At 37.9% G+C, this 13,142-nt stretch overlaps 1 protein-coding gene across 1 annotated transcript; it reads left to right on the top strand.

Moving 5' to 3' along the window:
* The first annotated feature begins 213 nt into the window (after nt 1–213).
* On the top strand, nt 214–12,910 carry LOC140143413 (scavenger receptor cysteine-rich domain-containing protein DMBT1-like). The gene is made up of 14 exons (XM_072165272.1): nt 214–283; nt 647–958; nt 1,399–1,558; nt 2,152–2,315; nt 3,204–3,470; nt 4,567–4,881; nt 5,213–5,372; nt 7,281–7,441; nt 7,823–8,158; nt 9,262–9,600; nt 9,881–10,054; nt 10,653–10,799; nt 11,617–11,952; nt 12,370–12,910. Exons 1-14 carry the CDS (start codon nt 214–216, stop codon nt 12,717–12,719), a joined length of 3,291 nt encoding a protein of 1,096 aa, XP_072021373.1. The 3' UTR covers nt 12,720–12,910.
* The last annotated feature ends 232 nt before the right edge of the window (nt 12,911–13,142 follow it).

Genomic DNA, 13,142 nt, shown 5'->3' on the forward strand with positions numbered 1-13,142 from the left:
AAGTGAGGTTGAAACCTGGCAGCACATCCACAGATTCCGCTGTAATATCGTCATCCATGATGAAGAAAATTTCAAAACGCCTTCGTTCTTGGAATTTCGTTTAGGCGCCGATTAATTTTAATCAAAATTACGAAGAAATCAATCATTTAAGAAAAATATTAATCTGAGTAATCGTAATGATCATTCAAAGAATATCTGTTTCAAATGGGAGACATGGCTAATGATATTTTTGTGAAAGGACCCTTATTTGAGTACATTTTGTGTGTATTTGTGTTTCGCTATCGTTTGTTTTTGTTTTCTGAAGGCGATCGCCATTTTGTATTTACCGCTGTCAAGATTCGCCAAATATTATCCATGTTCGGGGCCCCAATTAACTGAGCAAATGCATGTAGCAATGTGCTGTCAACAAATACGTCACACGCGGAGGTCTTTTATAAGCGTGTGATACGCACTTTGAGGTCAATTGTGAGATATTAATGACTCCAAACTGCGTTCGCGTTCAGTGCAAATAATCTGTTTTAATTGGATCACACATAATACATATATTCATGAGGTTATGAATCGGATATAACATCAATTATTCCAATTTCTCGGCCAAGATTTATTGTAAATTGACTAAGTAATTTTGTATAAATCTTTCGTTCAGGTGAAGGCTCTCTCCAAATCTCACCAGTGGACAACCGCCTTGAAATATATCATGATGGTGTTTATGGCACTATTTGCGACGACTTATGGACCTATCCCAATTCTTTAGTTGCTTGCCGCCAGCTGAACTTCACCTTCGTCAATCAAACCAAAACCGTGGATACGGACATTACTGGTGATATCCCACGTCCTATTTGGTTGGATAACGTTGAGTGTACAGGAACAGAGAATACATTGGCTGAATGTACAAGAAATGAATGGGGGGATCAAAACTGTGGGCATTATGAAGATATATCAGTGACTTGTCTGGATGGTAAGACCATTTGAAATTAAAGTATTTGTCTAAAGCGTTTGTGATTTTTTATGTTTGTATTATAATATTAAATGATAATGTATAAAATGAAAAACAAAAGAGATCCGCCGGAGGAGACCACGCGGGTAGCTTTTAAAATTCACATTTAAGCGCAACATTCCTTGCATATTTTGATTAGTTTCCTTTTTTCTGCTTTACATTAAAATCAAATAACAGAAAATTAGGCCGCGATACGGCCAGAGAAGCTACTAAAATAAAATGATTTACAAATAACATAAAAGCAGTAAAGACAACCCGCTTTTTTTCTAAGACCTTATTGTTTCCATTTGGGCTTGTATGGACATGAACTGGATTCCTGCTCAATCTAAATTAAATTTATTTTAATAATTTACAATGATCACTTAATAATTTGAATTTTGCTTGTATATTAAAATCTGCAGCCAGTGACTCCCAACTACGTCTGACCGAGGATTCCGCTCCAAACGCAGGAATAGTTGAACTATATTATGACGGTAAATGGGGAGCTATCTGTGACGACAATTTTGATGACAACGATGCTGCTGTCGTTTGCAGACAACTAGGATACTCTGGTGTTGAAAGGTAATAATAGGGCTGTGACTAAACAGAAACTGCTAAAAAAGTGCTGTAATTATAACTGTTTCGTAAAAAGGTTCTGTAGCATAACAATATGAGCAATTCTTTATGTTCATGTTTTCGTGACCCCACGGTTAGAAATACAACTTTCTTGGGAATCTTGAGTAATATTAATGTTAACTTATCATCATTATTGTAATTAATCTAGCTGTGAATACTATTTAGTTTTTGAAGATAAATGTCCACGCTTTTAACCAATTAAATATATGAATGAAAATGTATTTATCCCCTTAATAGATAAATATCATAATTTTCTGCTGCGACTAGGATATCACATGATGCTTATCCCTAACCAGCTCCCCGTTTTACACCTGGGTGGATTTGGGGCACGTTAGATAAAGGATCTTGCCCATGGACAAAATACTTTGTCCTACTTTATGCTACTGTCCGACTTTCCTGCTGCGTCAAGTGGCTTGATGTATTAGCCAATGATAAGCCTTTATTGTATCCGTTTTTCTGCAATGCGCAGCGAAAAGCGACATGACAGTATGAAACCAGCATAACCGTTAGATCACTTTGCTGATTTATGTGTTTCATAGTTGGTGGAGCGCTGAGGACGAATTGTTTAGAAGCAGCAGAATTTGGCTGGACGAGTTGGAATGTGTCGGTGATGAAGATAATATACTCAGCTGTCCACATAGGGGGTTAGGTGTACACGACTGTGCAGCATGGGAAAACGTCGTAGTTGTTTGCCTTGCTGAAGGTAAGAATAGAAAAGTGTGATGATGGTAAAGACTTTTTGACCTAAATTAAGAGACTCCATTGTTGCTAAGTCCGGAAAGAAAAAACTTGATAAACATAGCATAGTTTCCCACAGTAATGCCATAATAAACACCTCAAAAGAAATAAGTCCCCCTCTGAACATGTCGTCATAACATCGTAAGGTTTCGTTTTGTACCAACATAACTAACTTTGAAATAATTATATGACTGTTTACTAAGTGCTGTGTGAAAATGAGAGATTTCCATGACTTCAGGGCTGAATGAGCCTAAATTGAAGACAAAAAGTGCCCCTTTCAAAAGTCACAAAGTAGGCCTATGCTTGTTAACTGCAAGGCGTATTGGGACAAGGAATGGAACTGACCATCTTACAACTCACTGTGCTGAACTCTGCACCAAGGGGATTTGCATGGCTGAATGATCAAGAATCGATACACATTTCAGTAAATGTTCACTTGGTGAGGATTTTAAACTGCACTCAAACACATGGGGTTTTCCATTAGTAACAAGCCATGAATCAACTTTTGTGACAAGCATAGGCCTACTTTGTGACTTTTGAAAAGGGCAGTTTTTGCCTTCAATTTAAGCTCATTCAGCTCTGAAGTCATGGAAATCTCTCATTTTCACACAGCACTTAGTAAACAGTCATATAATTATTTCAAAGTTAGTTTTGTTGGTACAAAATGAAACCTTACGATGTTATGACGACATGTTCAGAGGGGGACTTATTTCTTTTGAGGTGTTTAGTTAACATTATGTATATTGTCGTTATAGTTACATTGATCCCATCTCATACATGTCATATGGGGCACCGATAGCGATGTAGAACCTTGCTCAATTAATCAAATAATTTTGAATATTCATCACTTCAGAAGCAGACAACGAATGCTTCTCTGATTCCAAGGCAAGGGATTACCGCGGTACAGTAGCCACTACTAAATACGGTAACACATGTCAGAAGTGGACTGAACAGGAACCAAATGAGCATGACAGAACAGTAGAAAACTATCCAGGGTATGGCTTGGGAGATCATAATTACTGCAGAAACCCTGATAATGAACCAGAAGGAGCTTGGTGCTTCACTATTGAAGGACCAAGGTGGGAGTACTGTGACATAGGTTCTCCACGACCTTGTGATAGTAAGTATATGTGGTCGTTACGTTGTCGTTCCCTTTCATTTTTAAGCGATTCTTATCAAGTGCTTACGAAAAAACAAATGAAGGAAACACTGAAATGATATGCTATGCCCACGATTCTCGTAATATAACGCAATCCTTCTTGAATCATCTTTTGGCATATCTTGTGTCCGAGATCACAATGTGACTGGCATCTTGCATTGACAAGAAATTTCCGATCGTAATAAACCACACTATTAAAATACTATCTAAAATACCGTAAAACCTCGTCTACAAGCATATATAATGCTCATGATGAGAGCTTAATCAATCCAGTCGCCATCCACCGACAAACATTATTGAGTTTGAGCAAATAAGTTACATGTACAAGCATATACAAACCAATACTATTGTAAGACCAATGTAATGTTTTGGCATAGTTACGGCTGGTTCGTATTAAGTAAACTTTCATTAAACACACTATAAATGCTTGTAGATGAAGTTTTACGGTAACTGAACGAGTTGTTGAAATGGTTTAAGCAACTTACAGTTCAGTTGACCTCAAAAAACAGTGTTTTAACAGTGACACTAGTTTTCTAATATTTTGTCTCCTGCAAACGCAGATTAAACATACTTATTGTTATACTTGGTAAATATTACAATCGTGCAAGAAGTAAAAAATGTATAGGAAATGGTTGTTTGGCCGTAATGGGTTCCTGCACGATCCTAATAATAATTGCAACATAATTGGTATATGCTCTCCTTGTGTGTGACTTTAATATGATAAGGAAAAGTACGGTAGACAACGTTAGCCATTTTTGGAAACCCTCAATTCCAAGGGCAAAGTTTATACAGGTTTTAAAATTCAACTTACTCAAATTTTACCAAAACAAATTCCAACATATTTCTTAGGTAAGAACAACTAAAGTTTGACCTATCAGCGGCTTATCGTTCCGGGATTATGAGCAAAAAAAGCAAAGGTCAACATTTAAAATCCACATGTGCCAAAACAAGAAATTTCTTCAAATTTTGATGAAAATGGCTCAAAATCTACAATTTGTGACTTCAACATTGATTAATATTCAGTACTGACAACTAAGCTTAACAATGTACATTGCAGTCTCTGACGGAGAGGAAGGATCCCTACGCATTTCCGAACAAGATGGTCGCCTCGAGATTTACCATGACAACGAGTGGGGTACAATTTGCGATGATGGTTGGGGACACGCAGACTCCGTAGTAGCTTGCAAACAACTTGGCCAGCGATTTGTAAATAAATCCTTCACGGCCGAGCCTGCTTCTGAAGAATTACCCATTTGGATGGATAATGTTGAATGTGTTGGCAGCGAAGAGACCTTAGTTGATTGTGATAGAAATCCGTGGGGCGTGAATAATTGTGGTCCTTCTGAGAACATTGGTGTACAATGTATTCCAGGTAATCTACTGGGATATTATCGTTATTCCAAAAATCTAAATAACAATAATTTATATTTAACAAAAAGTAAAGTGTAGGGGACGCGTTCTTGTTGAAGGTTTTCAACCAATTGGAATAGTTATAGCAATATTAGGTGTGTACATACAAAAGAGATACGTGGATACTATTCGTTTGGGAATATACCACATGATTAATAATTGGTTATGTTTTTGCTGCTTAATAACTAACATTTGGACTTGTAATCTTCTGGAATGTGATATAGTAACCTGTTGTCATTGGATCAAAGGGCTCATGTAAGTAAATACTTCTACCTTTTTGTTTTTCCCAAAAGACGGCGAATATGAAGTTCGTTTGAGTGGTGGTGCCTCCAGCAATGAAGGAAGAGTTGAGATCAATATCGATGGTGAATGGGGTACAATGTGTGATGACGACTTTGGTGATGAAGATGCCGTTGTTATCTGTCGCCAACTTGGATACTCTAACTATATCAGGTGTGCTTTTTTGATATTATAGACCACTGAGTTGCTCCTTTCGTTTCACGCACTGTCACCATCAAGAGTTACAAAATATGTGACCGTCCACGGCGAATGAGCCGTAAATTCCTCCCCCGGTCAATTTTGTTTTATTTCCTGTTTAAAAAATAAACATCATAAACTTAAAAATGGTATATCATTTGACTTCAAACGAATCCAGAAGCGGAGTTATGGTTAGTTAAACTTTGCTCCTTCAACAAAATTATTATAGCTTTTTCGTTTCTATGTGTGTCTCTTTTTCCACATTGCTGGCAATAAATATCAAACAGTCATAATTGGCGGTCATTTCAAATCATCCCCAAGTCAACGAGGTTTAAGAAGGTTCTCTCATTGTTAATTGTTGGTTATGCATACCTATACAAATAACCCACCACTTGAAAAGGATTTAGCAAAAGCAAACAAAGACCAGAGTTATTAAAAGCTCGGCCATCTAAGGTAGAAGCTTATTATCCACTTCAATAATAGGATTATTGATTGGTGTTGTGACTATCAAAATAAGACAGATGTCGCCGCCAGCTTTAGTGACCGATGAATACGACCTTCGTACACATTTTACACCATAACTCAGAATACAATTTAGGGAATTTACGGCTCGTTTGTGCTGCCGGGTCACATATAAGCTTTATATACCCTAAATTTCATTCTCCATTTCCACCAATCGTATTTGAATGTCTGAATTCACTTGTGCATTCTGGGATACAGGTAAAATGATCTATGGACTACTTAGAGTAATACTTTTTTTGGAATTTGTGATATATGTATTATTTGTAACAGGGTCAAATCATGTAAATATCACAACATCATTGTTGCTGTCACACTCACTGGTTCTAGTTCTACTGGATTTACGTTGTTTCGCGCCCATCTTTTCCTCTTGAACCTAGAGGATTGAGTGCAGATATCAGAACCGGAGATGGTCCTCCTTCTCTTTTAGAATAGCTCTGACACGTGCACAGGGGTGAATCCTCCTGAACACGGGACTAACGGCTTTACATGACTTCCGAATCACGGACGTCGCACATACACTACATATATCTGCACGTGCTAAGCAGTGTATGGGGGCGAGTAGAAATTCTACAATCAAATCAATTCTGTGATGAAACTGGACTTAATTGAAGGATTCCCGACCATATAGGAACTTTTTGGGAGGGAAGAGAATTTTCACCTAAGGCAAGCTTAAGGCTGGAACCCTCGCCGATCGTATCTCCCGGCCGAGAGCCATCTCGCCCGGTGTTTATTTGGGGGGGGGGGGGGGTAAATCACGTGCTTCTTCAGGATATTTTCACCAGTTTCTGGGGTTTCTTTTTACTGAAACTGAGTGGCATTAAATTAATCTATTTTACGCTATAACTTCATATCCGTGCGTGTTTCTTTGAATCGTGTTGTAAGACCTGCAGTAACACACTAAGGAACTGGCTATGGATATGTTTAAGGGTACACGATGTATTGTTGGTCGAAGCAACCCAAAAAATAAATTTTCGTTATCTTAATCAATATATTATTGAAAAATAACACTTTGATGTTTTGCAATTGTTCATTCTACAAACGTACTTTGAAAACGTACTTGATTTATTGTTGTTAATGAGTTATGTACGTTTTAGCCCTCTTTACAACAAAATTCAAGAACCACAGGACCTATATACAAAACTTTATCTGGGATGTTTGAATTCTTCAACTCACTCGCTATGAAATGAATTTTTGCCAAAAGCTCACCTCCATTCGCAAAATGTTGTGAACTACCAAATAGTTTAAAATAGTTGCTAACTTCAATGAAATTTATGAAAGTTACCATACACAAAATAAAACAGAATCGATCAGTAATTTTTGTTGTATGTTTTGTTTTTTAGTATCTTTTAATCGTAATATTAGGTGGGAAACAACAACAGAGGTCGGTAGCGGCCCCATCTGGCTTGATAATATCAACTGTGCTGGCACAGAAGAACATATCATGGACTGTCAACATAACGGACTCGGGTCCACTAATTGTGGACACAGTGAAGATATTCAAGTCACATGCCTGGACGATACTGGTATAAAATATTCTTTAATATATCAATTAAATACAGATAATCAGTAACATAATACACATTCTCCATTATTAATTTAATTATAACAATTTGAATGATTACCAACCACAAAGATTTATATCAGAGGATTGTGTAACCGAAACGAATCAAAAATACACTCAAAAGTATTTTATATTTAATAAACGCTAATAAGGAAAACAGTCGGATTACAGGTTTAACTAAACAAAAAACTGGTAAAAGAATGGAAAATAAAATAATCGCATCATGTAAAGTGTGACGTTTCAGACTGTAAATTATGAGTTTTACCATACACTTAGAGCTCTGATATTTACCTATATTGACAACCATATTATGTACCTTTTGTCCGGTTTTAAACCAATATAGAACAAATTCCAGAAGGCACAGTTCGTTTGATGGATGGACTAAATGATGCCGAAGGTAGAGTTGAAATATTTTACCAAGGCGAATGGGGTACCATTTGTGATGACAACTGGGGCTTCTTTGATGCACAGGTGGTTTGCAGGGATCTTGGTTTCCCAGGAGCCAAAAGAGCAACCCTAGGTGGGTCGGTGCCAGTGGGAACTGGACCAATCCTGTTGGATGAAGTTGATTGTGATGGAACAGAAATGAGGTTGGTAAACTGCTCGAATCCGGGATGGAACGTTCACAACTGCGGACACTCAGAAGATGTCGGTGTTATTTGCTTCACTGCAGAAGAAGGTATACTGATAGCTAGCTGGTCTTAAAATAGTACATTGTCGTATAAGGCATAAGGGGCGGCAGTCGCGTAGCCAGCACTTTTTCAGATGGTGTGCAAATAGGGGGCAGGGGGGGACCAACTTTTAAGGGGGCTACAAATACAAAAAAGGCTACAAATCTAACATATCAGGGAGACCAGTATCCCAAGAGGGTGGCAAGACTTCTCACAAAGGTCAGCTGCCCCCCTCCCTCCCTTTGGCTACGTCACAGGTGGGCGGACGATGTGATAACGCCCCTCTTTCTGGTAATTTATTTTATGTGGGGGACACATGGTTGTTTGATGTGATCATGTATTATATTGTTAACAAAACATAATAATATTTAGTTCTAGACCTGGACAATACCAACAAGTATCGCACTAATTTGTACATGTATTTCCAGCTCTTTTTAACATAGATTTTCATTTATGTTTCAACTAACTGATCTTTTTCTGCTTTTTTGTGGTATTTTTTAATCTATAAACTGTATAATTGTGTGCAATATGGGGCGCTATTTACATGTATCTTAAATTAAATTTTGCCAAATAATATTAGTTATTCCTAACATTTCATGAAAAAGTTTTTGTTTTAATTTCGTTACTATTTGTTACTCTTTTTCTCATGTTTTAATACCATTATTCCAGTGTCTAACCTTTGTTAAGATGAAAACACGATTTAAGATAAATAGCGCCATCAGTGTTTTCCTTTTCTTAAAAATTATGTAGTTTTACACGCTTTCAAACAACCGTGCCGACCTCCTCCATGAAATATTCCGAGAAGAAGAAATAAAAATATAATAACAATGCTCCATCTACCGGGTGGAAATCGCCCTGTGTATGTTTACTTTTAGCACGATAAACGCAGTAAGTGCTCCCCCACCCAAATTTTAATGCTTCCGCTGCCACTGGAACAAGCTCATGAAAACCAAATGTTGTGGAAGAACATTAAACAACAGGTGCAATTCTGTATAATATTCCACGTTTAGAAATAATAAGCCAGACACCTTCCTCAAATACGAAAAGATAATAGTTTACCACCTAATAACGGTTCTGATTTGCATTTGCACTCTGTTTTTACATTCGCTAGAACCACCACGTCTTCGTCTTATCAATGCAAATGGCGAGGAAGGTACGAACGAGGGTCGAGTTGAAGTATACTATGATGGTGCGTGGGGCACAGTGTGTGACGACAGTTGGTCAATTGAAAATGGAAATGTTGTATGCAAACAACTTGGATTTGAAAATGGCGCCATTTCGATTAGCACAGCTGCACAATATGGCGAGGGAAGCGGAGATATTTTGTTGGACGATGTGACGTGCAGCGGAGAGGAAAGCGCCCTCGGATATTGCATGCATAGTGGATATGGTGTAAATAATTGTGGCCATAGCGAAGATGCCGGCGTTCTCTGCGATCCTGGAATGACAGGTATTTGTTGTCAGATTCTTTGGAATAATATTGTAAAAACTTAGTATCGTAAAACATCTTTGAAAATGGACGCGAGAGTTGACTAATGTCACAGATTTCATTCAATATGACATGGTTACTTTTAAACGTTAACTATTGTTTATTCGCGCTTGAAGTCAAACGCGTGTATAACTTACCGGAAGGTACAAAATAATGAAGAACGGATGCAGTACGCTTATTTTGTAATGGATATCTGCAAAAAAATAACAGTGTTTGCTTTTGTTTTGTTTTGTTGACACAGGACCTACAGTAGAAGTTCAGCTGGTAGGAGGCACCACACCATTTGAGGGAAGGGTTGAAATCACAAAAGACGGAGTCACCGGTACCATCTGCGACGATGACTGGGGTATCAAAGACGCTACAGTGATCTGTCGTATGTTAGGTTACGCTGGAGCAAAGGCGGCAATAACTGCAGGTAAAATACCTGACTGTTCGTTTCCCCGAAAGTCATTAATGTGACATGATCAAGAGAAATGAGTCGGATGTCGCTAATATTGATTTTGAGATATTGGCAAAGAAAGTGTGAAAATTCTTTTTTACGTTAAAATTACTACGTGAACATGATCAAACTTATGATAAGTGTGGTTGACAGTTGTCAATTTGTGTAGGTGTTTACCTTTTTGTAGATGTTAGAACCATTTTGACGTTCCCTATGATCCGAGTGGGATCCTGGGCACGTGATTATTGCGTTATTTATATGAATAATCCATTATATCTGTGACTGATCCGTATTAAAATACTATCGATGTTAGTACAGTACAAAGCCGTCTTTGCGTGGTCGCTATACTGGCATTAAGAGAATCACTCAATAGACTTTGGAGATTGTAAAGGGATTGTTCTTAATAATCTTTTATTAATCGGTATGCTGAACACGTACTTTAAAGAATACTACTTGCGCGGAAACAAAAATCATAATGACATATTTTGCGTGTCCTAAAACTCATATAATATTTATTACCAAACTATGGTGTAATCTTGACCAAGTTAAGTTTAATGTAAATTTGTTGCTGTAGGTGCTTTTGGACAAGGTACAGGTGATATCCTTCTTGATAATGTTGCATGTGAGGGCACAGAAGCTACCATTGCTAGTTGTGTAAATCGCGGATGGGGTGTCAGTGATTGTTCCCATTCTGAAGACGCAGGGGTGATATGCTATCCAGGTTAGTTTATTATGTTTGCTTGTTAAATATTCATTTCTCTATTTCATTTAAATTTACTTGTCTTTTTCATTTCTGTCCAGGCCTTTCCTATTTACCTCTTCTCTTCTCTTCTCTTCTCTTCTCTTCTCTTCTCTTCTCTTCTCTTCTCTTCTCTTCTCTTCTCTTCTCTTCTCTTCTCTTCTCTTCTCTTCTCTTCTCTTCTCTTATCTTATCTTATCTTATCTTATCTTATCTTATCTTCTCTTATCTTATCTTCTCTTCTCTTCTCTTATCTCCCTTCCCTTCCCTCCTCTCCTCTACTTTCCCCTCCTCTCCCCTCCCCCCCCTCCCCTCCTCTCCTCTCCTCTCCTCTCCTCTTCTTTCAATTTTCCTTCCTTACTTTTCTTCTTTTCTTTTCGGACCTAAAGCCACTTGAGACACGTTAAAGCTGTCATGTAGTTTTGGCCAATTTTGTGAACAATCGGGCGCTAACAAAATGTATATTTGTAGCTGAGATTATCTTCTTCCTAAAGTTAGTTATATTTTCTCTTCCTAATTTTATTCTACTTATTCCCGAAGAGAGCTAACAAGCTAAAGTAATAAAGCATAATTATGGTGTGGACTGTTGATTGTCAAAATTTGCTATACAACTATATTATATCGTGTCTTTAAAAAAATCTTAATTATTTGATCAGAAGGACATGTCTTGTATTCAGAATGGAGTTTGTGTGTCTGATGTGATCTAAGATCTCACTAGAAAAAGACTCGGCAAATGTAAGTTACAGAGCCCTTAAGATACCAAACTCAGCAAATGATTTGTTTTTATATCAAACCTCAGAATCAGAGATTCTACCTCTAGCAGTGCGATTGCGAGACGGTACCAGCCCAAATAACGGCCGTGTAGAAGTGTACGTGGATGGTCAATGGGGTACAGTGTGTGACGATCTTTGGGATAAACTTGACGCCGACGTCATTTGTAAAAGACTAGGATACAAGGACGCCATCGAGATTTTGGCGTCATCAGAAATTACTAACGGTGCCGAAGAGATGCCGATATTGTTTGATAACGTAGAGTGTAATGGGAAGGAGGATGGTATCGAGTTTTGTGAACACGCAAACGTCGGAACGGACAACTGTGGACACAGTGAGGATGTGGGAGTCAGATGCAGAGAATGTAAGACTTATTATTATTATTTTTTTTGCCAGGGGGTATTTTAGGGCGATGCAAAATCAGATTTAATAGCCAGGAAAGAGGGTGAAATACGAAGTTTTAAAAGAAGAAGTTTCATGAATTAAGGGAGGAGAGGGCCGCGCCAGGAGGAACGCGTAATATTTAAATGGAAGATAAGGAGAACGGGAAATGTTTCGTCTAAAAATTAAAATGCAAAACATGCAAAAAGTCTTAATGTTTTGCGGTTTTTGAGATATGTGTCGTTTGACACGCTTTACATCATTACTCAAGAACCACAAGACGCAAAAGTGTAACTGTGAGATTTGAATTCTTCGTCAATCCCACTTAACAATCGTCAACAAATTTCGCAGAGGGCATGAGTTAAATAGGCATACATTTGTTCTTTTCTTTGTTTCACAGGGGAAAATGGTGATTTGAGGCTCGCTAAGGGTACCGCCAAAAATGTAGGTCGTCTTGAAGTATTCTACGACGGTCAGTGGGGCCAGGTTTGCGATGACGGATTCACACTTCGGGAAGCTAATGTGGCATGCCGTCAGCTAGGTTTTACCGCCGCTGAAGGTTATGCATCAGACAACTTCTATGGGAGTGAGGGCTTGACTGATATATTCCTTGACAATGTCGTGTGTACTGGGGAGGAGACTAAGCTTGCAGACTGCGCCAATCTTGGTTGGAGGCAACATAATTGCTTCCTCGCAGAAGCGGTTGATATCACATGTAATGATATCACTCTACCTCCGATTCTACCATAGGAAAACAATAGACAATAATCGAGGTTAATCTTCCACACAGAGAGTGTGGATTTCAAACGGGGTTACCTAGATAGGTAACTCCATTTGAAATTTACCTATAGCAGATTAAAGGTCACGTGTTTCAAAGGGATGTGTGGTTTCAATAGGAATATCCCAATTTCCAGTAGAGAAGAAACAAATGAGATGATAAGATTATGGCCAGAATAAATAATAATAAAGAACTAATAAACTGGTATTTCACAATGTTTTATTTAAAATTGAGTGTAATTTGTGTATTATAAGATTGACTTGATTGTAACCTATTTTGTACCGAGTACATTAACATGTTTTGATTTTTGTGGTTTCATTTTGATTTTAAAGGGGGGGGGGGCAAAACTATAGACAAAAGGCGTGTGGTTCGAATTTGAATTTCACTTTCAAATT

Source organism: Amphiura filiformis, chromosome 2, assembly GCF_039555335.1.
Source record: "Amphiura filiformis chromosome 2, Afil_fr2py, whole genome shotgun sequence".
Classification (NCBI taxonomy): Eukaryota; Metazoa; Echinodermata; class Ophiuroidea; order Amphilepidida; family Amphiuridae; genus Amphiura; species Amphiura filiformis.